Here is a 27425-nt window from a genome sequence, read left to right on the forward strand (position 1 = left end):
TGATGGAGCAGCAGTGCAGACATCCACAGGACTGTCTCGTGCTGCTGCTCACTAGTAGAATAACTACAACTAATATTACATCATAAAATAAGCTTGGGCTGCTTAATGGTAGCCCCGTTAAAACTGTGATCCAGCTCCTGCCGGACACAAACGAAATAGAGTTGCTCTCAGGCTGTGGGTGGGGTATAGGGGGAAGGACCGGAGCATCCTGGGATTGAAAAGCTTTGCTGTTGGTGTCCGGTCCTCCAAGTCCCACCTACACCCCATTGTCTCCCTGTGGAGCCCTATGGACCCTGAAGAATTAAAAAGTAGTGGAAAATGGATTTATAGTACTGGGTCAGGTATTTTGGGAGGCTGTACAGGTGGGATAGGTGTTTTTAGGATTGCAGGTGGCTGCCGCAGGTTTATTTTTAACATTTTTTAAAACTGCACTTTATAGAGACAAAATTATACTAGCACCCATTTTAATGTACCCCCAATTTAACTACAGTAATTATTATCTCCAAAAAATATTGCTTTTTATAATTGAACACATAAGCAAATATGTATAGAACAGCCATTTGACACAATTTAAGAACCCAAAACACTTTTATTAGGGCTACTAATACACTTCTATATTGATTCCCTATGTCAATTAGGCTTTTTATTGGGTACAAACTGATTTCACCCAAAATGTGCTGTACTTTTCGCTGGTTTCGCCATGCGTAGTTTTCGCACGTATGAGTTTTTTTGTAATAGGATAGGGCACAGAACAGGAGTGCGCATAGACAAAAAACACAAAAATATCTCACCAAAACACGCGAATAGTGCGAAAACTTCTCAAGTTTTTGTTTTATCGCGGCTAATTGAATCAGTATGTTTGAAATCCATTTACTGACCAAAAATCAGTTCACAAAATGTATGAACTGCTGCAGAGAGGGGTTATTTATTTACTCACCTGTAGCTGTTCCAAAACACATTATGTGGGCTGTACTATCCACCCACTGAAAGGTAAAATAGAGAAACATGATCGCACTACTGAGACACCTCAATAAACAGGGTAATGAACAAGAGCAGAACCATCCCATGGTAATATATTGCACGGAGCCAGTCCCCATTCACCCAGTAAATTAATGTGAACTGCACTTGAGAAAAAAGTTAATTACTCATTAAGAGGGGGAAATGTTAATGTATTGATCTAATGTGAAATGTACTGGATGCATACGTACATTATGTGCACTGGGTCCCCATAAAATTAATCAAGAATGTAATTACCAGGCAATTTGTCAGTTACTGAAGTCTCCTCATAATTCCTCACAGATGGATGTTACGTTTATTTAACAAGCAATATTGCTAAGGAACACTGCATTATCTGTAACACACAGAACCACATTTTTCTTTTTTTTTTATTGGAACATACTTTCCATATTTATCAGCCAAATAAAATAATCAGAAATGAAAGTGAACAACAGGTCCCCAAATAAGCTACCAAACATGTTTCAGTTGGCAATTCAAAGCCTGAATGGGGCAAATGAGCAAAGAATACAGACCTGCTATGCCAAGGATCATCACAAACTCTCTTCTAAGGGAAAAGGGCCGAAACAGCACTCCAGTGGTTACTGAACCTCTTCTCTATGAGGATTGAGTGTGCCGTAGGGATGCCAGTCCCTCACTTCAGGGTTACCTGTACGACGCATTGCAGTGGAGTGCTGCTTCTATGGAGGCAGGTGTACAGCTCTGGGCCGCAGCTGGTGGACAAGGAGCAGCTGTGCTGGCCCTATGCTGGACAACTACTTTCCATAATAATTTAATGATCTGTGACATTACCAGGTCTATTCCACCATCATTTATATATAGTTAATTTTGATGCATAGTGCAACTGACAATGATCCCATCTCCCTTTCTACCAGCTACAGGCCACAGCTCCATCCTCCATAGGAGCAATGCTGCACGCCTATGGACATGTATAACTTCTATGCTAGGCTCACCAGGTGGAGGAATCCATGTCTGCAGCGCACACACACAATATCACGTAATAGCCATGGCGCACTGGCAGACCATTAATAGTATAATTGCAGTAACCATTCACTACAGCAAAACAAAAACCAAAAAATTCATGTTTACATTTCTCAAAAAGCAACAGTCAAAATAGTTTGCTTTTGACAGAATAGTTAAAAAAAATTATTTTGTCACGTTAAATAAGAAACTGCTCTTATGTTATTTAAGGGTCAATCAATTCAAAAAATGGTTAAGAATCTTGTATCATCATTTCTTGCAACAAAACAAAAAAATTTATGATGAGGGGGAATCAATACATTTGTTGAGATTCGCGCATTTGGTTGAAATAATGGGTTAAAATAACAATATACTAAAATAAAAGTTCATCGCTATGAATTTTGTTCCAAAAGAAATTTCTCCTAACAGGATTCTCACAGTCTGGTAGATGTGGCTGTTGGATGGAAAGCCACATGAGTGTTGTAAGTGGTGCATGATTACAGCCTAATTGCAGAGGGGGGTGGTAGGAAATATTTAGACTTCTGAATGCGACTAAAGGATGCACTGTAACTCTGTTAGCGAGGGAAGAACTATAGGACGCAAGTCTGCCTGACAAGAGGGAGTGGATCCTTTACCAGTCTCTGGAATGGGAGGAAAAACAGGATAAAAGGGACACACTGCCTCAATGTGCAAAGAGTGAGCAAGACATTGGGCCAGATTGCAGATTTTAGGGATGGTTTCTGAGGTCCTCATGCGTCCTCCATGGCACCTGACTTTCTCTTGCGTCCTTTCGCTTCCTCCTTGGGCGGTGTTTTAAAACACTCCTCAGAGTGGATGTAATGTAGTGCCATTTCACTGTAGGCCTCCAAGATCCTCTGTCGCTCCTCAGATGTGAAGTCTACGGAATACGGGTGCACTTGGACTATGTGGCGCTTGATAGTGCTGACTTTCAGGGTGGCCAGTGTGCCACCACACACCATACAGATGAGGCCCTGCCTGCGGCAGTCATAGTCCATCATGAACTCTGTGCGCCAGCGAACCTGGTAGTTGCGCTTAGCACTATTGCATGGTGGGGGTAGGGACATGGTAGATTTATGAGTCTTGGAGGATGTTGGTAAAGTGATTTCGGAACGTGGACTGGAGCCTATAGCACTAGATCCATTTGATTCAGAGGCGGTTGAATCTTCTGTATTGAGAAAAGAAGAAAATCAGAATTATAGAACTTTACAATTTTAGCCAGTCCCTGTGTCAGCTCACAAGTAGTTCTGCTTCAGGAAAATAATGAGGTAATGGGACAACCCTTTAAGAGATGTTTCTTAACTGCAAATTTAGGGGGATATGTTGCCGCCAGAACAGCCTCACGGGATGTGTGTCTCCCTCATTTCTGCTCGCAGCACACGGAGGTGCAAGAAGAAATGAGCCACCATAATTGCAGTTACACATGCACCGCACATCACGCAAAGCTGCTCATGTGTAACCGAATCTGCGAGACCACCGATTATGAAAAATATAAATGGGGAGCGACATAAGAGGGCGTTATTGCTACATTCCAATAGGAGAGAGGGAAGCACTGACTAAAGAGACTCAAAAGATACCTGTAAAACCAACCTAAAGACAATGCTGCAGACAGGCTGACTGGCGACTGCTTACTGAGGTTAGAACAATCCAAAAGAGAAATGTATTCTTCTAAATACAAACCCTCAATAAATAACAAAATGAAATAAATGGAAATACTGTACTGAGCCATGGTTACCAAAACAGTACCAAAGGATGGCAAGGCATAATTTTTACCTGCTTATAACTAGCTTAAGAAGCAGTTTTAGGTTGAGTTGACCTATCTGCTAAGTGGGGCGGAGATCTGCTGAAGGATGCTCCAGCCATTTTGCCTTCCACGCACAACATGGTAGAAGACTGCAACATAACTCTCCAGCCTAGGAGAGGTTCCCGGAGTTCTGAGACAACTATCCTATTCTTACAGCGGAGTAAACCCCAACCTCATATGCTGATGGGAAGTCACCGGTTTCTTACCAGCTGCCTGGCCACTTAAGAAGTGGTTCTTAATGCATATCTAACATTCTATGACAGGGGGGCTTTGTGCTGCATCACTATATGTGGGGAATGTGGTTAATTTAAGTATAGTTCCCCCCACACACAACCTCCTTACCATTAATTTCTATGCAGAATTCATCCTCATCACCTAGGCAGCCGGCTCCTTTCTTGCCAGCAGCAATTTTCTGCTCCCACTCCTCCATAACCACAGCTTTCTCTTGGTCACTCAGGTACGTTGTATCTGGATGTTTCTGTTGGATGTGCATCTTCACGGTGCTAATTTTTGGATTCATAAGAGTCACTCCACATACCATACAGATCAATCCATCCTTTGCTGGGGTGTAGTCCATTAGATACTCTAGCTTCCAACGGTCATGCTGGTACTTACGGGGGTCCTTTGCCTTGCCCTGCACTCTTCCAAAAGCAAATTCCCAAGAAGCACCTTTGCCTTCAGGCAGCACTCCAGCCCAGCTGCACTCTTCCTCCTCTTCTTCTACAGGGTCACAGTTCGGTAATTTTATCACGTTCATTCCCTGCTCTAAATGAGAAAAACAGAGAGAGAGTTGAGAATTTTGATGAAGCTTAAGGGATCCTATATCAACATTGCATTAAGTGTTAAAGTTTGGACTGAATAACTAATCTGCAATTCACTTTTATCTGTCTAGTGGTTAATTGGTTTGATATGGGTGTAGTGCACATTTTGCAATATTAGCAATTAGCCCAATAGAATTAGAATGGGTTAGTAAAAAAAAATAAAAGGAAAGAAACTTAATTTATAAAACATTAATATTTTTATGCCCTAAATCTCACATAGCAGAGGTCATTATAATTCAACACAGTATGGGAAAAGAAGATTTTTGGCGTTTACCATTAAATCGCTGTCTCTGAATCCATCTGGGGGACACCGACATACCTTGGGGTGTAGAGGTAGGCACTTCTGCAAACAAAACTCGTTTACGACTGTCTCCTCCCCCTATACGTCTTTCTAACCAAGCCCACAGTAGAGCTCCAAATAAAGCACTCAATTGAGAAAACTTACTCCAATAAACAGAGGGAGAACTAATGTGAAAAAAGAGGTGGGAACACGGTGTCCCCCAGCTGAATGCAGATATATAGATTTAATGACTATTACCAAAAATCCAGTTTTCTCATTCATCCTATTTAGGGACTCTGAAATACCTTGGAGGTGTTTTAAAGCTTCCCCTAGGGGAGTGTATGCTCAGGCAAAACTGCGCACCCGCACCAATGTGACTGTCAACCGGGAGTCATGAGATACATTAGATCAGCAAAGCTCGGGAAAAATGAACAGAAAAACCAGGGCCGTCAGGTGATCATTACACCGTATGAAGCCTACCAGGGAGCACTTACCGAACATGATCGCAAACTGAGCAGGCATAGGAGCAACCTCTGAACTCATGCTTTGGCAACAGTAGTCTCAACTAAAATAAGTCACCTACAGCTAAATGATTAATCATTCTCTTGTATGTGCACCTGAAAGCACAAGACATTTCATAAAAGAGCCAATACATGACATACAGGATCCACAGCACATCAAGGAAGAAGAGAAAAACGCCATGTCTTGAGACGAAGTCAGCCTCAGTAAAGAGAAAATAGATCCCCGGCCATCTGGAACCTGGAAACAACCATACAGGAACAAAACACCAGGACAACCTGGGTCTCAAGAACATCCAGACATAGTGACCTGCAAGGAAGGCCCACCAAGAGCAACTTCCTATATAGGAAAAGCAACTAACAAAGGACGCACTAGCCAAGTGTAGAACTTATGCTCGCAAGGCAAATGACAAGAATGGCAGAATCTACAGTGTCAAAAAAAGGGTAAGAGGAAAGGCAGTCGCCCCGTATTCTCATCAGTATAGAATAACTGCCGATAATGTTCTAATCGGAAAATCCGGTGCAACCAGAAGTAGTGGAAAAACTCCTTGGCATTCCTACACACCCAAGAAAAGTGAGAAAAATGGAGAAAAAAAAAGAAATCTCATTCAGAACTACACAGAAACGCCATGGCTTGCATGAGGAAGGCCTGTGAATTCTGGGTGATTTCTCCAAACAGGACCAACGTGTGGTCCACCCTAAAGGATATCCTACATATCCCATCATGCCTAAAACCATTGGATAGGAGACCCACCGAGGGGGAAACTGCATGCTGGCTCAGAAGTCTCTTGAGATAATAGTTTCACCCATCAAAATAACTGGACCAGTACAGAGGCTCCAATATGAGCAGTGTATGCCAAGCAGTGGCAACGTTCGCAAGTAAGTTGGAAGTAGCTGGTAGCACCGTATCGAGCTCCAGGAAACTACTAGGCCCATGTGTCCACAGGCAAAGGTGCTGCGCATCCCAGCAGTCATGGTCGTGATGGTCCACATCCAAGTGAAGAAAGAAGACTCTTATGGCCATAGCTGCAGGCAGCCACCACAAATAATAATGATTGATGAGGGGTCATATGACAACAGAGCAGAGACTATGTGTTTCACCTAACCTGGATACCAACATACACAGCCTGCAGATATGGCAAGATAGCAGATCTGTGGTCAGAATCTGAACAGCCAGAACACCTCCGACCTGGAGAAGACAATATCTACATTTGCAGAGGAGACCTATAACATCACCCACTAAGCAGATATGGATCCTAGAGTATTAAAACTACAACTTGAGAATTTACCTGTCCGCTGAAACAGGACAGGAGAGAAAGTGGATTTTTGGGTACTTATCATTGAATCCTTTTCTCTGATTGATGCTGGGGAACACTGAACCATGGGTTGTAAATGTGAACGCAGCTTTAGGCACTTAACTAAACTCAACCTGTAGCTTAAACCCTAAGCTCCTCCCCTCTGCAACTCCAGTATGCCAGTGCAACTTCAAAAGTGCCCAGTAAGGAGAAGCAATAACACATTGAAACAGAAAAAAAACAGAACCGTAGGGACCAACCGGTCAAAAAAAACACAGCACTGAGCTCGAGGGAGGGAACACAGTGCCCGAGTAGAATGAGCAGACTCCCTAGCAGGTGCCGGTCGACCCGCATCAGAATAGGCCCGAAAGATGATGGATTGGATCCAACGTGCAATGGTCTGCTTCGTAGCCGGCCAGCCACACTTCTGAGCGTTGTAAAGAACCAGTAGGGAATCTGTACGACGGAGGGCAGAAGTTCTGTCCTAGTAGAACCTCAGGGCCAGGACAACGTCCAACAGAGCCAGATTGTCCCGGGAAGACGCTGATGGGCAAACATCAGGAAAGACAATTTCCTGGTTCAAGGCCCAATCATCATAGAATATGAGGAACGGCGGCTTGCAAGACAAAGGGCACGATTCAGACCTGCTCGCAAGGGCATAGCGTTCGCAAGCGGGTTGATGGCCGGGCAGTGCGCACTGCGCGTGCGCAAGCCCCAGAGCGAGTGAGAAATTCACTCGCTCCGGGGCTCGCTACAAAGGGGGCGGCTGTCGATGTTGATCATCAGCTCGCCCCGTTTTGTAGGCGGGGTGGGGGGTGGCTAGACAAACGGAGGCGTTCCTGAAGGAACGCCTGCCGTTTGTGGGCAGCCCTACTGACATCACGAGTGGTGAGCTTGTGGCTCTATGGGGTTTCCGGCAGACGATACCCTACCACAAGGGTCTTGTCGCAAGCCCGATGGTCGTGACCATCACCTGGCAGCTCGCTAAAGCTGTGGGTGGTCACTCACAGCTTAGCGAGCAGCCAGGAGGCCAGGTTTTGTAAAACAAAGCGGCCGCCCTGAATCAGAGCGAGCGGCTCTGAATCAGGCCCAAAGCGCCCAACTCGGAAACCCGCCGAGTTGAGGCAACAGCCATAAGGAAAATCAATTTCCAAGTGACATACTTAATGTCCATGGAATCCAAAGGTGGTCTGCTTAAGAGCTTGGAGGCCCAAGTTAAGGTCCCATGGAGCTACCGGCTGCTGAAACGGTGGTTGAACAACACCCCTTGTAAAAAGGTCCAAACTTCTGGCAGAAGGGCGAGACGCCGCTGAAAATAAATGGACAGAGCAAAAAATTGTACTTTCAAGGAGCGAAGTCGTAAACCTCCCTGAGAAGGGCTAGGAAGCTGAAACTTTGAGGTGTGAACCTTGCGTCATTAACACCACAAGATGTAGGTCTTCCAGACCCTGTGGTAGTTGTGCGACAAAACCAGTTTCCAGGCCCGCAACATAGTACGGACAATGGAAGGGGAGAACCGCTTAGCCTTCAAGAACCCGGCCTCAAAAGCCAATTGAGAAAGGTCCTCATGCAGAAACGGACCCTGCAGAAGCAGATCTGTCCAAATCGAAAACTGCCAGCCAGGACCTACCATTAGTGCAAGGACGGCAGCGTACCACGACCTGTGCCGCCAGTTGGGAGCTACAAGCATCACCGTTGCCTGGTGCTCTTTGATCCGCCAGGGTACCTGAAGTAACACTGGAATAGGGGTGGGGGGGGTGGGAGGAGGGTGTATGCCAGACGAAAGCTCCATGGAACGGTCATGGCATCCACTGCAAAGGTCAGTGGGTCCTTGGACTTTGCACAAAAATCAGGGAAACTTGCAGTTGTATGAGACGCCATCAGGTCCACCTCCGGAAGACTCCACTTCCGGACCAACTGCTGGAAGACCTCCGGATGGAGAGACCACTCCTCTAGCAGGAAGGTGGTTCTGCTGAGGAAGTCTGCTTCCCAATTTTCCAAGATGGAAGATACACCGCTAAGAGTGCCGTAGAAAAAAGGATTCCTTCAAGGATAGAATGCGGGATGCATCCACCATTACTCCCGCCGTCCTGGTGCCGCCTTTATGCGATCGCAGCTGCGAAAATATGCAAATGTTTGCAACTGCTCAGCCAGCATAGAGATGCCCACTACCGCTTTCTCACATCCATAAGACCTCGCAGTCTTGCGTAAACATCTAACATCGACCCCTCACGCAGAATTACAGCAGGTCTGATCTGTCTCAGAAATTGCAAATCTCATCGCACGCAGTGAGTACTCAAACTGCATATGCCGTTGCAGTGGATAATTTATGCATGCCCAGGAAACTCACACGGACAGGCACACCTGCGTTTCTCCTACCACTTCCTCGTAACCACCCCCAAATGCTGATGTCCCGACACTCACTATGCAATGTATTTCTGTCAGAGTGATTGCAGTGCTATCGCAATCCTGGCCTGCGCACTGCGGCGCATGCGCAGTATGCACCACCAGCCAAACTGCGTACGCTGTTGTAATTGAGATCCGTGATGAATCAGGTCCCTTGATCGGTAGGACAACCTCCGATGGTGACCAAGGACCGAGACTCGACATCACATCACAAGCTGAATGGCAGAGCCTGGAACTGGTAGTGAGACAAGCCAACAGTGAACCAGAGGAGAGAGTGATGATCCGCCCAATATGAACGTGTAGGTACGCGTCCCTAACGTCGAGCTAGGCAAAATATGTGTTGGCTTCCATGCCTTGGATCGCTGATCGGAGAGATTCCATGCGGTAACGGTCCACCCAAAGTCTGGTGTTCAAAACCGGTAGATTCGAAATCGGGCGATAGGTGGCGTTTGGCTTCCGAACAAGAAAGAGGTTGGAGTAGAATCCCTGTTTCCATTAAGATGCCGGAACCAGAACAATAACCACCAACGAAAGCAGAGAACCGATAGCCTGGTCCAAGGCCACCTTTTCTCCTCGTACCGGGGAAGAGCAGTTACAAAAAACGTTGATGCGGGCCCCTGAGGTCAATTAAATAACCTCGGGAAACAACACCCGCGCACCCAGGTATCGGCCATTGACCAAACTGGGTGGGCAGAGAACTCGCTAGGCTTCTCTGGAGCCTTGGCTCCAGAGCGCCTGTAGGCACCAGAAAACCTGCCCTAAGGAGCCGAACCCCTGCCGGGGAAAAAACTCCCTTCGGCAGACTGACTTAGTAAACGCTCCCCCTCGAAAAGGGGAGTGAAAAGCTCAAAGACATGGTAACCGCTGTTTTAGGGCAGCCACAGGCAGGAAAGTGGTTTTCCCTCGGTGGCTTGGGCAATAATGGTATGCCAATAATGCCAAAAAGAACCCCGGCAAAGGAAAGAGATTCCAAAGAACATTTGGATTCGGCGTGCGCGTCCCAGGCACGGAGTCAGAGAGCTCTCCGGGCCGAGATGGCCATAGTCAAAACCTTGGAGGCACCTGAACGCTCACACACATTCAGCAGCCACGCGAAGCCTTTCTGCCAAGTCCAGTAAACGAGTTTGTCGGTCCATGGCCCGGAGCCACCCACGCTTAAGTCAGCAAGGGCGAATAACCAACCTGGAGTTAATAAAAATGGACTTAAGGCAACCTTCTAACTTCTTATCCAGCGGATACTTATAGGACGCCGAACCCTGTACCAGGAGAGTAGTGTGTTTAGCTAAACGTGCTACTGCCGCATCAACTTTGGGGAGGTTGCTCCCACTTGGTGACACGGTCTGGAGGGTAAAGGGGCGGAAACTTGCGAGGAACGGATAACTTATCTGGGGCTTTCCACACCTCCTCGACAAGAACAGAGGAAGCAGGGAAAGAATCCTCTTGCGCCTACGCTTGAACGATTCCACCGCTTGTGCATCCAAATCCAGGCAGTCCAGAAACTGCTGTATCGCAGTAATGAGATCTTCAACACCTTGACCAAAGAGGGCTCCAGATCCTTCCCCTCCAGCAGAACCTCCTCATCCGGAAGTTCACCCTCCTCCTCCTCAGAATCCGAAAACGGATCTCTGGAAGAAGGAAGACACTAATGCGCCCCACGCAGCTTAGGATGCTCAAAGAAACTTTCTAGATAAGAGGAAACCTTCTTTCTCAAATCCCGGCGCTGTACTCTCTATGGTACGAAGCCAATGTAGGCTGGGGGACCGCATCGGCCGCAGCTGGTGACCCAGTACCCTGTATGGCAGAAACGGGTGCAGCAGCCGCTCGAGCTTGTTCCTCCAGCTGAAGCGCCATAAGCTTCACCAAGTCGGAGAGAGACAGACGCAGGTGCTCAACTAGGCCCTGCATGAAATTCTGCGCACAGCGCCCCGGAGTCCAACTGTCCACGTGGTAATTTCACATGACACTGGGCACACGTAAAAAACAATGCCATAGTAGCGCTCTTTGCCTTGACATACTTCAGTGTGTACGTCATTGTCGCCATGCGGTCCCGCTGATTACAATGGACGCAGGCGACAGTAACACTAAAACAGGTCACTGAGAACTGCACACCAAACACTGAGGCAATAATAAAATATTGGATACTTAGTCTTACTGGACAGGCTAGCTGCTACAGAGGAGCTGAAGGAAACACAGCCTGGATAAACTCTGAGCCCACAGAGGCAGATGCTGTGGGATAGCTGAGTTCTCTCTCTTCCAGCGTCCTGCGCAGTCAGTTGGGCTGAACCAAGCAGGTGGGGGGGGGGGGGGGGGCGGGGTGTCCAAAGGTGACAGGCTCTGCTTCCCCGATCTGAGCGCTACCTCTCCTTCCCTCAAGTGCTCCCACGTCCCCCCACCACCCCTCCCTTGTGGGGAGAAAGCATTTGAAATGCCTCACCGCAGGCTGCCTGTGGCTCGACCCACAATAGGGCCGCCCCTACAAAACTTGGCAAAATGGCGTCCGCCATCCAGGACGTCTGGCACCCTCTAGAAGGGCAAGGGCGCACTTAGTCCCCGGGCGCAAACGGTCTCTGAAGAGACTGGAGTGCCAAGGATTGCGTGCCGCGGGTGAGTGCACTCCTACTCTGCCACGGTTGCAACCGGCAACTGTGCTCCCTGCAATCACACCTATACAGAGGTGGGAATTCTTTCTACTGTTCTTACATTGAAAAACACTCCAATCTGTGGACAATCATTGGTGATTATATCATTTTCGGTCAATAATGTACTGAGCATTGAGACAAACCCTGATGAAATCTCGTAGGGAGATTAAAAACATAGGGTAAAGAGGCACTGAGATCCATTATAAAAATACAATTATTACGGTAATACATAAAGATGCAGTGATTGTGAGAAAACAGTCAGAAAGTACTGATCTTTATGGAGATTATAGGATGGTAGTCAGACACACTGCCTTGAGGAGGAGAGTCTTCTGCCCTTGAAACGTGTTGGTAGAGTGTGACAAGAGATTCTTGAGTAGGGGATATCAAGGGATGCCCCTTCATTTGGACATTCCCCAGTGATCGCAAAATAGCGCGTATTTTACCCAAAAATGGAGGGATTGGCAGGGAGGACTATTAAAATGGAGGAGGAGCCAGCACTTTGGCGTTCTTCCAAAATGTAGCAGCTACAGGACCCAGCCAGAACATATCGCTACAGGAACCAGGCGGCTTCAGAAAAGTGCGCGGAAGGCAGCCCCGCACCCTGGACAGGTGGTCCCGCACGAAAGTTGACCCAAGCACCCTGGCAGCATAGAAGGCTGGCAGACCCGTCACCCGGAATGAGGGCGGCTCTGGCATAATACAGGCGGCAGTATGAGGAGCTGTGTAGAAGAAGACTGTGCACATTCCTGCATTCTCTGACCTGGAGTAAAGTAAGTGTTTAATAAACGGGTGGTGGGCGGGAGGGAAGGTGTTTTGTGCGGGTTCAGCTAATAATGCAAACAGGGTGGGGGCTGGGGGGGGTGTCACGAAGGTTAACATTGCAATTAAGGTGGCAGGCATGCAGGGGGTCCAGAGGGTAGTCCCACAGGACTGTCATTTAGTGTTCATAATCATTCAGCACCTTACCTCCTTCCTACCCCCAGCACATGCTTGCCCCTAACCCCCTCCTTACCCTATAGTACTGCCCCAGCTATCTACCCTTATCCCCACCCTATCACCAGCACTGCATGCCCAAACCCCCTCCTTGCCCCCCAGTACTGCTCCAGCTGCTATCTACCCTTATCCCTGCCCTACCACCAGCACTGCCTGCCCCTAACCCCCTCCTTGCCCCACAGTACTGCTCCAGCTCTCTACCCTTATCCCCTCCCTACCCCCAGCACTGTCTGCCCCTAACTTCCTCTTTGCCCCCCAGTACTGTCCCAACTGCTACCTACAAGTACCGAAATGGGTGTGAAGTCCCTATCCCTACCTCTCTCCCCCACCTAACCCTCTCTTAGTGGTGCCTAACCATAACCTTCCCCTGGGTGCCTACCGCTAAACCCCCATTCCGCACCATAAAATTAAACCTCCCAGGGGGGGTGCCTAACCATAGCCCTCCCCTCTAGGGGTGCCTAACCCTATTCTTTCCCTCCCCAAACCTAAGCCCGCTAGACTCCCTGAACCTCACCCTCCCCCCAGCGGCTAATGCTAAGGGCTCCCCGGACTTGCCTCGTTCGGCCTGGCGTCCTCGGCGTTCTAGCATCGGGATTAAGATAGGTGTCTGTATTTCGACGCCTATCTTAAGTGCCTTGCCAGGATTCAGATGTCGGTATTGAGACATCATAGCTACTTCCCCACTTATCGCCCTTTCCTATCCCAACTTCCACATGCCCTTACACCCCTATACCCCCTTCCCTGCACTAACTGCTCCTTGCCTCAACCCCCATCTCTACCCCAACTGCTGCCTGCCCTTACCCTCTACTACCCCAACTGTTACCTGCTCTTAGCACTGTCCCAACTGCTGTCTGCACTTACCCACTCCCTACCCCCAGCACTGCCTGCCCTTACCCCCCTCTAGCCCCAGCTCCACCCCAACTGCTTCTTGCAATTAACCCCTCTACCCCAACTGCTACCCGCCCCTAACACCCTCCTTGCCACAAAGTACTGCTCCAGCTGCTATCTACCCTTATCCCCACCCAATCCCCAGCACTGCTTGCCTCTAACCCCCTCCTTGCTCCCCAGTACTGTCCCAGCTGCTATCTACCCTTACACCCCTGTACCCCCTCCCTGCACCAACTGCTCCCTGCCTTAACCCCCATCTCTACCCCAACTGCTGCTTCCCTTCCCCCCCCCTCTACCCCAACTGATACCTGCTCCGAGCACTGTCCCAACTGCTGTCTGTACTTACCCACTCCTTACCCCCAGCACTGCCTGCCCTTACCCCCCCCCCTCTAGGCCCAGCTCCACCCCCACTGCTTCTTTCATTTAATCCCCTCTACCCCAACTGCTACCTGCCCCCAGCACTGCACCTGTTGGCTACATGAGATCAAAGCAATGTACAAGCAATTATAAGCATTCCGTACTGTAAAATTTGAGTGTGACTTCACATGGTGTATGTGTAGGGCATGTGGGGTGGTCTTATGCTATATGGGGAGCTCAAAAGTAGAATATGTAATGGGACCCACAAACAGTGGAGTAGGACCGCATTTTTTTTAAAGTGAGGGGTCCTTGGGACTCTCAATTTTTGTAGCTAAGCGTGATTACTGATTCCCATTGCAAGCCCTTTTGTGAACAATTTAGGTCACCTCCCAGTCTCCACCATGAAATCTCCTGGGATCGCAAACCCTCTCTCAAGTGTTAGCGATTCCATACGCAATTGCGAACGGCATTGCTCACATTTGGTTTGCGCATGCGCAGTAGCAAAACATCGCTCAACTATGTAAATATCAGCACTGTGGGTCTCATTCAGACCCGCTCGCGAGCGCAGGACGCTCGCAAGCAGGTCGATGGTACCCAAATGCGCATGCGCATGACGGAGGGAGCTCCGTTGCGCGCATGCGCGAGACCCGGATAGCAACAGCCATGCTGTCGCTCCGGGTCTCGCACCAAAGGGGGCGTGCTGTCGATGGTGAGTGACAGCACGCCCCCTTTGGTGGGCGTGCCTGGGGCGTGGCTGCCAGACGGAGGCGTTCCCATGGGAACGCCTACCGTCTGGGTCCGGCCCCGCTGACATCACTAGTGATGTCAGTGGGAGTGATTTTGGCTCTGATAGAGCCAAAATCACTCCAGGGCTTGCGGCCACCGAGACCCTACCGCAGGGTCTCGTCGCAAGCCCGATGGTCATCATCATGGACGCTTGCATAAGCTGTGGGTGGTCACCCACAGCTATGCAAGCGTCCAAGAGGCCACTCCATTTTTAAGTAGGAGGGCCCTGATTCAGAGCGAGCGCTCTGGTCAGAGCGTCCGGCTCTGAATCAGGCCCTGTGTCTCTCTGAATCAGGCCCTTGAATAGATCACACTGCCTTTCTATGTGCTGCTTGATTCTACTCAAAGCTCTCCCTGCTATACAATACATGCATGTAATACGAATCATAAATCATTTTGCACTATATTAATTTCTGCATAAAGATATTCTTGTCATGCAATCCTTACCTCCTACTCCTATAACAACGCCTTCGCTGTTTTGCTTTGCCACCATCTTCTTTATTTCAGACAACTTTGTCTCCCAATCAAGGATGACTGTTTTCTTTTCCTCGCCGCTGAAGTTGGCTGTATGTGGGTGCTTTTGTATGATGTGTCTTTTGATGCTGCTCTCTTTAAGAACTGTTAAAGTGGAGCAACAGTACATGCAAACCACACTGCCTCGCAATCCATTGAAGTCCATCAGGTATTCTGAGCGCCAACGCATTTGGTAAGAGATGTGCTGGCTACGATTAAGGGAAATGTTGTTGTTTCCACGCCACAGACTCACTTCCCATATCATTGGGTCAACCCCAGGAGGCCATTGGGAAGGATCAGCATTAGCAGCAGAGGGTGGTGGTTTTTGTATTTTAGGTTCTGCCAGCGAGACCTTGGGAGCAATAACCCGCCAGGTTTTTGAGATGTCAGCGTTGGACGTGGAAGTGGAGGGTTTTGGTGTCTGGACAAGCGTACGCTCTGGGACGACAGAGACCCGTGTTATAATGATGGGTCTTGGAGTTTCTACTGAAAAGGAAGATAAAGAGTTATTTTTTACATTTGTAAAATAGAATTTTTTTTCAATATATGTATTTCTTATTTTAACCTACATTTTTTTCTACATAACTTAGCCTTTCTGTTATACAGATTGTAAACTGCAGGTTATCTTATTGTTCATAATATGAATTTAGGGTTGGAGTCTGCCTTCCCTTTACAAGTACAATTTTTTTCTATTGAATCACTCACCTTTTAACATAGGAAGTCCAAGTCCCAGGACAGTTGGAGTCTGCTGTACTTGATGCACCTTTATAATATGCTTTTGTGGCTCAATAGTCTGAGATTTCCCTTCATCAAGCACTTTCTGATGATTCTGTCCCTCCAACTCCCTCTGCTTCTTCTCAAGCAAAGTCTCCATTGTAGGCTGCGTGTCCTCTTTGTGCCTTTGGATTTGTTCAGCATTCTGTTCGTCAATCTCCTCTATCTTCACAATAATTTCTCCTTCAACATTCTGCTGTTGCTTTAATAAACTTTGGACCTCTTTCACCTTTTCCTCTTCTTGTTTAAGTCTATTAGCCTCCATAACATTTACTTCCTGTAGCAGCTGTGCCTCCCTTGTTTTCCTTTTCTCTTCCTCTAGCAACTGCGCGTCTCTTGCTTTCTTTTTCTCTTCCTCCAGAAGCTCTCTGGCTCTCTGCTGTTTCTCCTCCAACTCTGCCTCTCTAGCTTTCCGTTGCTCTTCCTCTAGCAGAGCTGCCTCCTTAGCTTTCCGCTGGTCCGCTAAAAGTTGTGACTCTCTAGATTTCTGTTGTTCCTCCAAAAGTTGAGCCTCCCTAGCTTTCCGTTGCTCCTCAAGAAGTTGCTCCTCCCTAGCTTTCCGTTGCTCCTCCAGCAACAGTGCCTCCCTAGCAGCTTTCTGTTGTTCTTCCAGCAGCTCTGCCTCCTTCGCTTTCTGTTGCTCCTCCAGCAGCTGTGCTTCCCTAGCTTTCTGTTGCTCTTCCAGCAGCTGTGCCTCCCTAGCTTTACGTTGCTCTTCCAGCAGTTCCAACTCTCTAGCTTTCAGTTTCTCTTCTTCCAACACTCGCTCCTCTCTAGCTTGCAAGTTTTCCTCCTCTAGCAGCTGATTATTACTATCTTTCTGACCTTCTTTCTCAGTCAGCTGTGCCTCTCTATTCATCTGTATCTCTTTGTCCTGCAGCAGTCCATCTCTGGGCTTTAGTTTTACCTCTTCTTCCACCATTTCTGCCTCGCTAGACTGGAGATTCTCCTCCACCATATGCTTGAACTCCTCATCATCTTCCTTGAACTCCAACTTTTTCCCCTTAAATACAGTCTTTTCCAATCTTGATTTTAATATTGTTTTGTCTATCTGACCATCTTCATTCATTAGATCCTCTTCCTCCTCATCATCATCATCCATTTCTTCTTCCAGCTCCAACTCTTCTTCTGGTGTCTCCTTTCGAGTAATCCAGGCCTCTAGTATCACACTTTTCTGAGTAGGGCTGAATTGCAGAGATGTGGGATGGGTGTCCAAGATGTGATGCTTGATATCATTTAGACTGAGACTTGGTAAAGCTGTTGTACACATCATGCAGTGGAGCTTGTTAGCTTGACAATCATAAGCCATCAAAAACTCTAGTCGCAACCATTGCTGAATAGACTCATTCATGTACTGTTCAAGTTGGTCTTTGTCAGGATATGAAGGCTGTGGTCGCTCAGGACCAAAGACATGACGCCATGTTCCTTTGGCAACTGGAGGGAGACGACGCCTTTTCTTTTTAGGACCAGTTCTGTTTTTGAAACCCTCTGTAAAAAGAGAGGAAAATACTAAGATAACGACTTAAGAAAATTTTATGCAAAACAGGGAAACAGCTAACAGTGGGAAAGTGACAAGGCAGGGTAGATAAACAGAGTGAAAATCATGAATAATCTTAAGGTTGTAGTTAGACATTTAGTCCATAAACCAAGTAAAGGTTTTTGCCATAATGACAACAAAATATCCCTGGAGTGTAGACAACAATATCAATAAAATGGAAATGAACAGCAAAAAGTATTTTAAAATAATGTCAAAAGGTATAAAGTCATTTGGAGCGCTGAATTTGGTTACTGGTTCCTTTTCTGCGGGCCTGCTTAGACATAGGAGGATGCTGGTTCATAGAAACATAGAATTCGACGGCAGATAAGAACCACTTGGCCCATCTGGTCTGCCCCTTTTCATTTATCCTTTTGGCAACTTTTGGTTCAGGCTCAGTTCTGTAATGGTCATTATAAAAGAGTTAAGTCACAAGGCTACTCCTACATGTGATCCTCTAAATAATAGTAAATAATAAAATAAGCATCTATAAAAGTAGTCTCTTTGCATAATGAACCAATTATACAGAGAGAACCAGGAGTCAACATCAGGACTCCACTACAACCAGGTGAATTTAGACCTCAGACATGAATTTAAAAAAAATGTATTAACTGTTTTCCCTTGCTTGCTCCATTCTGTATTAATTGCCATTGTGTTTCTGTGTCCAGGTATATTCTTTTTGACAAAAGGATCTATCAGAACCTGAGTGAATAACCTCAGTAATCGTACAGGTTCTATCGATATTATCTATATAAAATGTGGCTGCCATTATGGAGGGGTGCTACCAACTACGAAGATATACACAGAAAAGGGTAGTATTCAAGGTGCACTGAACAATTACATAACGTAACGATGAATAAATAAAAATATAACTTTTTAATTGATCACATTAAAGTTTCCAGAACCAATGTTTTAAAAAGCAAAATACAATTTTACATAGTGAAAAAGAATAGAACAGGGGTGAATAAAAATGTAACCGGGTCTAAAGTCCGAATGTCATACAATAAATGTGTTGTGCTCATCCACAGTACTGCTTTATAGTTAGAAATACCCACAATAAAATTACGAGGGAGACAAATAAAAAATAACTAATTATTATTTATTAGGTGATGTATTGTTACAATCCTATTTATAAACATGTTTATATTAAATATTAGAATTATTGTCCACTCAGTGTATTGTGATTAGTAATATGAGAACTCCTAATGATCAACTAGTACAGGGCTCGACAAATCCCAGGGGCCAGGTCGCCATGGCTACAGTATTGCGGTGTTCATATCATGTACAGGATTGCATGTGCTGAGTGTCGCCTGCTGTGACTGTTGTGCCTGTGTCCGTCCCGGCCTGCGCTGACGACTCCTCTCCATCCTGGCCTACTCTGATCCCTGTTGTCTGTCCCAGTCTACGCTGATCCTCCTGTACGTCCCGGCTGTCTACTGTCTCCTATCTCCGGCTGCATAGAGCTCTCCGGTAGTAGAGTCTATGCATGGTCAGGGATTGCGGAGTGGCTTCAGAGGGATAGTGGTGTGACCATAACGGGAGGGGGGTTTTGTTGTACTTTCTGCCACCATTGTTTTATGTGAAATGTGGTCCGTTATTACTGGAGGGTGAAGCAGGGGAGCTATGCAGAGCAGTGAGGGCGCCTCCATTTTACTGTATCCATTCAACTGTGACCATTTTGTGGACTAGTATAGTGTGGATAAAGGTTGCATAACACACAGAGCTGTGCTCCTTACTCACTCCTGTAATTTTTGGGTGGAGGCGGTGGTCTGGCTCCTACAATTTCATCCTGGCTCCTAGAAAATGTGTCAAGCCCTTAACTAGTATGTCTGAGTTGGGTCACCCAGTAACTGAATATATAGTTTATTCCTTGTACAAGGGTCTATTCACTGCCTTTATACAGCTGACCATTGATTAAGGGCTAAATCAGCCCACCACCTTGTGTCAGCTAGGATGTTCAGATAATTATGAGGACCCAATTCAGACCCTTATGGTGCGTACACACGGGATGATCTACGACGATATCGTTGTACGATTTCCCGGGTGTGCTGGATGATCGATATTGATCATCCAGCACGCTATCAACTCACCAACGACTAGAACGACCCGCGATCAATGTTCGCGGGTCCCTGTAGTAACCTGGTCGATATCGACCAGTTTGGCCTGCATGCACGGTCGATGGACTATATCATCCATAGCTGCCCACGCATCGCAGGTCGTTGGACACTGAAAAATGCACGAGATGATCGTTATCGTTCATATCATCCATTTTAACAAGTAAATAATTGTTGCAGATATTGACAATGGTATTTAGGGCTATGAAAAGTGCAAGGATTTATCTGGACTTATATATGTTGCCTCCAGATACAATATTAATATGATAGTGAGTCACATATAGAGCCAGTTAATTAGGACCAAAGCCCCTGTTGAATGACCACTCACAAATCATACATTGTAACTATATATAAATGGGGTGCCCATCACATAATCTGTTAACAGTGAGCTTGTATCACATAACATATAAATAGTTATCATGTGTAGTTCAAAACGCGCACTTCTCAGTAATACATGGAAACCGTCTGCCGATATAATTAAGTATTATAATCTCTACCAAATATAAGTGTTCTTTCTAGGTCCGGTACGGAGCAGGACGCCAGATGGTAAAAAGGGCAATCTAGCACGCACCCGAAAAAAGGGAATGGCCACGAGAAAAGGGGATGTGTTTTAAAGGCCCCCTTTTCATTATTCTTGGGGATGTGCCCAGCACTTACGGCTGCCCCCAAGCTCTCCCATCTCTGTGCGGTGAACGTTGCAAAGCAATTTTTCCCACCCAGCATGTTGTTTTAGCAGGGCGCATTCTGCCCTTTAGAAATCAGGCAAGGGGTGTGGCGCCCCACTAAAACAGCCTATCGGGAATGCTACAAAGATTTATTAGTAGGTGTCAGAGGTTTGTCTGAGCAGTAATACATTTACAATATACTCCAATGACTTATATATGTCTACCAGGGCAGATAGAAAATGCTCATATGTTATCTTGTTACAAGCTTTTACAAAATGGAGGGGGTGCAGCAGCATAGTCCAGTGTTCTCCCCAGAAACAACCTGCCGCCCGGCACTTTCCCCCGCCGACCCCTGCTGTGGAACGCTGGTCTCTGAAGTGACCTGAGGCTAAAGAAGCAAGCCTTCCCAGTGATGCACTGTGCGGGTGACGTCATGACGTGAGGATCCTGCCCCGCGCGCCTGCTGGATCTAGTTCAAGTCAGCGCAAAGCAACAGGATTGGGAGTGGTCAGCAAGTAAAAGTAAGTTCTGGGCTGGGACCAGGGCCAGGAAGGGTCTGGAGGCACTGCCTCAGGGGCACTATTTAAGACTGGGGCACTGCATAAGGGACCAGCCTGGGGGCACTGCATAAGGGACACTATTTCAGCCTGAGGGTACTACATAATGGGCCAGTCTGGGGGCACTATTTAAGCCAGGGGGCACAACATAAGGGACCAGTCTGGGGGCACTACAGAGGGACACTACTTCAGCCTGGGGGCACTCCATAAGGGCAAAGCTAAACTACAGGGGGCAATGCATAAAGGGGAAAACTACAGGGGGCACTGTATAAAGGGCACAAATACAGGGGGCACTGCATAATGGGCACTTTTGACAGAGGCAGTGGGGGAGCAGCCTGAGACCTGTCAGGCTGGATTGGTAAGGGAGTTACCCCTTTTCCCGGCGCGCGCATAATTGCGAAGGCCCCCACCCGGCTGGAAAAAATTTCTGGGGAGAACACTGTAGTCGAATATAAAGCAGCGTTGTGGATAACATTGTTCTCAACATTATAATTAATATTACATGCAAACTTATATTCTAGACCTAATTGGTGCACAATAACTACTATAGTCCTCCTATGTTAAATCACTGCTAGTGCGAGCTGATGTCATACTTGCCAGCAGTCACATATAACCATTTGATAAACTGAAGTACCATGTATGGATAGGAAGAGTAGTTAACACGGAATGATGGATAGTTATACATATTGCATTTAATTGTAAAATTCAATGAGGACACAAAGTATCGAAGCCGTTAATAATCACAAACGGCTCAACATACGTTATACATGCAGCTGCTTCACACTAATCACAGCAGTTCTCCTGTGCAGGCCACTGCTTAAACCAGCTGTTATTTAACTCTTAAGCAGTTAGTTATAAATCACATTTGAATATTTTAAAACAGGAGAATTGTATTATGATTAAGAGAGCAACTAGTACATTTGGTTTTTAGTGTTCAATCTAGCACCCTGCCACCTGTCACAGTCCGTGCAGTTCCTCTCTCCTGCCGGGGGTGTCGCTCTCTGCTCTGGTGTTTCTAGCACACTCTGGTCCATTTGTTGCATCAGCTGAGAGTGTTAGAACCACCAAAGCAGAGAGAAACACCCCAGGCAGAAGAGTAGAGCTGCATAGGTTGGGATAGGTGCTAAAAAAGAACAATCAGTTTTAATAGACCTTGAAACAGACCACAGTCTGTTTTGCTAAAGCCTTAATCATGTAAATGTGCGTCGGGGCGTATTAATCGTGCAGCAATTAGGTCTATAATATAAGTTTGCATGTAATATTAAATGCACAGAAACAGACAAATCTCAGGTGCACAATTCCAAATTATTAATAATATATATATATATATATATATATATATATATAAATGCAATAAAATTTTACAATCAATAGAGGTTTTTAGCATAATCATGGCCAAGGTTATGGGCCTACCCACCATATCCAGGTAACCTCTTTCCGGTAGGTACCTAACATACTAGGGTTCAAATCCAGAGCGCAGGACCCCCCAAAAACTGCCCCAGCCAAGCCGCCCCAGGGCACCACCATAGTAAGAAAAGTGCAGTGTAAAGAGATAGTTAGGAGCAGCTGCATATAAAGAATGAAAATAAAAAACTGAAATGTGTTATAAAGGAAAATGTGTTATAATGCGGTGCCCTGAGACAAATCAGCCAACGCAATCCAGGGGGACCCACGCCCCAAAAATGAACCAAAGTTGCACTACAGTATATAACTTTTACGACTTACCTAGAATTGTGCCTAATACATTACCATACTCCATGCTTTTAAACCAATAAGGTAGGGTGCTAGTCCAGAATGAGGGCGTCTCCTTTCCCTCAGAAGTTCAATAAAGCACATTAAATGGAGCATATGGGAAAGATTTCTGGACTGCACAACCTGACTATATATATATATAATGGGAGGTGCTACCTGATGAGACTAATTGCAGGCACAGAAACAGACAAATCTCAGGTGCACAACTACAAATTATTAATAATATATATAAATGCAATAAAATTTTGCAATCAATAGAGGTTTTTAGCATAATCATGGCCAAGGTTATGGGCCTACCCATTATAACATTATAATATTGAATACAACATTGAGTACAAGATTATCCACCATGCTGCTGTATAATCAACTATGCTGCTACACACGCCTCAGTCTTACACAAGCCTGTAACAAGATAACATATGAGCATTTTCTATTTGCCCTGACAGACACACATAGGTCATTGGAGTAAATTGTATTTAGTGTTCATTCTAGCACCCTGCACCTGTCACAACCCCTGCAGTTCCTATTTCCTACATAAGGTGTCACTCTCTGCTTTGGTGCTTCTACCTCACTCTGGTCTGTCTCTCAAAAGTTTGTTGCATCAGCCGAGTGTTCTAGAAGTACCAGAGCAAAGCGCGACACCCCAGGCAGGAAAGAGGAACTGCACAGGTTGTGACAGGTGCAGGGGGGATGCAATCGGGAAACCGGCTGCCTTAATATCGACAGCCGACTTCCCGACTACTTTATCCAGGCGTGGGTTAAATTACAGGCGTCTATATCTAAAAGCCTGTCATTTTCCCGACGCAGGATGACAGGTGCCCGGCATCGCGATCGAAGGGGGGGGGGGTTTAGGGTTAGGCACTTAAGAGGGGGGGGGTTAGGCACCCCTAAGGAGGGTTAGGTTAGTTTATACTTACCTTAGGGACGATCAGGATTTCCAGCGCTGTCGGGCTTCGTCTGCCGGGAACTCTGCATCTGTCGGCCTGCCGCTGCCGGGAATCGAACCGCTGGCCATGCGGCCGGCGGTATTTCATACCGATTCCGTGCAGGGTGCAAGAATGAACACTATACGTATTACTCCACAGCCATACCTCTGGCACTTAATAATACATATTTGGTAGAGATTATAATACATAATTATATTGGTGGACTGTTTACATATATTACCGAGAAGTGCACATTTTGAACAACACACGATAACTATGTGTTATATGATACAAACTCACTATTAACAGATTATGTCTTGGGCACCCCGTTTATATATAGTTACAGTGTATTTTTGAGTGGTCATTCAATAGAGGCGGATTTTATGGTCCTGATTAACTGACTTTGTTTGTGACTCACTAGCATATTAATATTGTACCTGGAGGGCCCATGTATAGGTCCAAATAAACTAATCCTTGGCCTTTCATAGTCCTACATAGCATTGTCAATCTCTGCAACAATTATTTATTTACTTGGGTCAAGAAATCCTTATATTAAAGGGTATGATTTGGGTCCTTATAATTATCTGAACATCCTATCTGACATAAGGTGGTGAGCTGATGCAGCCCTTAATCAATGGTCAGTCATATCAACTATAAAGGCAGTGAATAGACCCTCATACATGTAATAAACTCGATCTTCAGTTACTGGGTGACCCAAATCAGACTTACTAGTTGATAATTAGTTTTCATATTACTATTCACAATACACTGAGTGGACAATAAATTCTATCAAGTATTTTTAAATAGGAATGATACAATACATCACCTAGTAAACATAACTATTTTATCTCCCTCATGTGATGTTATTGTGGATAATAAAACAGTAATTACTGTGGATGAGCACAAAAGACATTCATTGTATGACATTCAGGAGCCAAGTCAATTAAATGCGATGTTGAACAGCACCGGGATTGAGTGCCCGAAGCTAGTCAATTGTCCCCATCGCAATGCATTTAATTGAATTGCCCCCTCAGAGTTTAGACCCCATTACCTTTTATCAGTTCTATTCTTTTTCACCTTGTATACATTCTATTTGATCTTTAAAACATTGGTTCTGAAAATTGAGTGTGATCAATACAAAAGTTATATTTACTCACTGATACTTTGTGTAATTGATCAGTGCACCTTGAATGCTATCCTGTTCTGTGTGTTTAAGTGAACAACCTCTTCAGTTGTAGCTCAAACTATAGATAGTGTCATTTTCCATTGTTTTCTGGAATTACCTGCCCCCTGCTCTTCACTTCCTGCAAGTGTCTGAGCATCCACACAAAGGTGCGCATCCCAGCTACCAATAATGACCTCCTTCTCGCAGGGAGTCCAATTAAGAGAATAGGGGTGTTTCTGACGAACGTGTCTTTTGATGGTGCTGAGCTTTAAAGTGGCCAAAGAACTGCCGCACACCATACAAATCATGCTGTGAGAGTGAGCATTGAAGTCCATCAAATACTCAAGTCTCCAGTGATTGTGGTAGTAACGCCGGTGGTCTTTTCCAGGAATGCGGCTATTTCCCGGCCGGGAAGCACGTTCCTCACAGGCCTCTTGCACTGTTCCTCCTGCGTGGATACGGCTTTCTCCACTACTATCTGGGGAACTCCAAGTAAAGGAGGCAGAACCTGGGAAAAGCCCACCAGGATACGAATCCAACGTGTCTGGATAGATGGTACTTATTGAGCTTGCATCTATAAAAAAGTAAGAGAGCAAGTGGTTACATTTTCAGAGACATACAGAAGATAATCTCTCCACAAAGCTATGTATAAAAGGGCCTATCCATATGACGACATGAAAGTCTGAACGTCCAGCATTCAGACTTTTCATGTGGCTGAGGTGCGGGCACCGCACTGAAAGACGTTCAATGAAAGTCTTCAGTGCAGGAGCCCAACCTCCCTATTACCATGCCAAACCTGACGATCGTCGTCAGGTTGACGGGCATGTTCAATAGATAGTCGGGGACCTCAAGTACCCAGCGTGCACGCGCATCGCTGGTCCTTGCCGGTTATCCAGTAGCAGACTTTCTGCACGTTCCGACCAAAACCTCCTGGTTTTGGTCGCATCGTGCAGAAAGTCGGCAAATGGATAGGCCCCTTAAGGAAGAAGCATTTATTCAGTTAGTGTCTGTCTCAGACATAGTCCTTAGAAAATAATTGCATCATCCTGTCTGAATAATGCATGTGTTGCACACATTCAAGTAATGCTCTATTACTGAACTAATATGGATTTTAAAAACAAGGAATTAATTACTACAGATCTTTTTTTTTTTTACTGAACAGATGCTATTTCCAGGTCAGAGATGCCTTGTACAAAATGTATTGCTTGTTGGGTTAAAGTGACACAAGTGATCAACTACCTTACATAATAATTTCACCACTTTTCATTGGAATCGGAGACTGTTATTTGTACTTCACTTCTGCCAAGCGGGCACTATGGCACCAACTTATATTAAAGTGTATCAAGTCACTTATGCACAGTGAAGTCTGACATTTTGTGGACTACGCCAAAATGCCTGACAATACGGGCGGTAATTTATTACCATGAAGTTGTAGTAAATTCTTAATATGGAGACAAGTTTCTCTGTGCAAAATTATGTTTATACTTTCCTGTACACGTATAGAAAATTAAAATAAACATGAACAGACTTTAAATTTACTAAGCCAAGCTACTTCCTAGCATGTTTAAGCCTGACATTTAAAATGGCAATGGTTGCTTTGATATTAATAACATCGCCATTTTACATTTTGGTATGAAACTAAACCCTTTTGGTAGGTTGTCTATACAGTCATACACATATCATAGCCCTTATTCTATACTGCAGCGCAGCTTTCATGGTACAAAGGAAAAGAAGACAGCCAAGGCTATCAATTGTGTTATATGCATTGTTTAGAATAAATATATATATATATATATATATATATATATATTTATTTCATTATGTGTGTGTATGTGTATTATATAAATATGATAAATATATATATTATATAAACTAGAAAAAAAACAACAACAACCAAATGGTAAATATATATATATGAGTGACTATAACCAAAGGTAAACAAAGTTATCATGCATCGACTGAAAGACAATGCACGCGGAGACTTATAGTTCTACAGATGGAGTGCTACAGGTTGATGTGTAATAAGCAGCAGAGCCGTAACACAATTACCAGCTACAGCCGCTCTGCTCTCCGCTCGTCCCCAGTCTGACTCTGATCTCACATGGCCGCCAGCACCACTGACTTGCAGTTACCGCTCCCCACCACCAGGTGTCACCCATTCCTATTAGGCTCCGCCACTCACCCCCTGCGGCCTCGTCCTTACACAGCATCACCGGACTATCCTGTTCTTGCCTGCCGCTCCTCGGTGTTGATTCTCCGGGTGGGCTCGCCTGGGGCCCTTCCGTCAGTTCCCGTTCCTCTTCCTTCAGCTTCGCACACTGCATGGTTCCTGCCTCTAGCTTTTCCATCCCGGCTCTTCGGTCGGAGCGCAGACGGCGACAGCGGTGACTCGGAGGGCCCGAAGTACACGCCGCTCAGCAGCAGCACCGCACAGGAGGGCGGGGCCTCTGCGTGACGCCACGGAAAGGGCGCGGCCAGCCACTAGCAGCTAGCGCCGCACAGGACTGAGGGGAGGTGAGAGCGGCGGCATTGGGCGGGCGCTGGGCTACACAGGGGTACAGGGGTCTGCGGGAGACGGGCGCTGTCACCAACGGGGAGGGGCATCGGCATGGCGTCATGTGGGGTGGTTATGGCGCCGCACGGGAC

The 27425-nt window shown here is 46.1% G+C and overlaps 1 protein-coding gene across 3 annotated transcripts; it reads right to left on the reverse strand.

The window, feature by feature from the left end:
- Positions 1-183: 183 nt before the first annotated feature.
- On the reverse strand, positions 184-27425 carry ZFTA (zinc finger translocation associated). Of its 3 annotated transcripts, none has more exons than XM_088480046.1 (6): positions 26962-27425; positions 24898-25353; positions 15998-17554; positions 15227-15775; positions 4139-4561; positions 184-3160 (listed from the first exon to the last, which is right to left on the reverse strand). In XM_088480046.1, the coding sequence occupies exons 1-6, from the start codon at positions 27125-27127 to the stop codon at positions 2724-2726; spliced, it is 3588 nt and encodes a 1195-aa protein (XP_088336172.1). In that variant the 5' UTR covers positions 27128-27425; the 3' UTR covers positions 184-2723. The 3 variants fall into 3 exon arrangements, with proteins under 3 accessions (XP_088336172.1, XP_088336171.1, XP_088336173.1); XM_088480045.1 differs by having other exon boundaries at positions 185-3160; positions 15227-15778; XM_088480047.1 differs by lacking the exon at positions 24898-25353 and having other exon boundaries at positions 186-3160; positions 15227-15778; positions 26962-27423.

The sequence above is a fragment of the Taudactylus pleione genome, unplaced genomic scaffold (genome assembly GCF_031769625.1).
Source record: "Taudactylus pleione unplaced genomic scaffold, aTauple2 ptg000250l, whole genome shotgun sequence".
Taxonomy (NCBI): domain Eukaryota; kingdom Metazoa; phylum Chordata; class Amphibia; order Anura; family Myobatrachidae; genus Taudactylus; species Taudactylus pleione.

Bases quoted from the DNA above. Each gene is read 5' to 3' on its own strand.
- ZFTA (XM_088480045.1), bottom strand. From the start codon at position 27,127: ATGGAAAAGCTAGAGGCAGGAACCATGCAGTGTGCGAAGCTGAAGGAA. The intron at 25,354-26,961 runs GTGAGTGGCGGA...ACTTTTTTATAG, and splicing joins TAAGGACGAGGCCGCAGGGG to ATGCAAGCTCAATAAGTACC. The intron at 3,161-4,138 runs GTAAGGAGGTTG...TTCTCAATACAG, and splicing joins ATTCTGCATAGAAATTAATG to AAGATTCAACCGCCTCTGAA.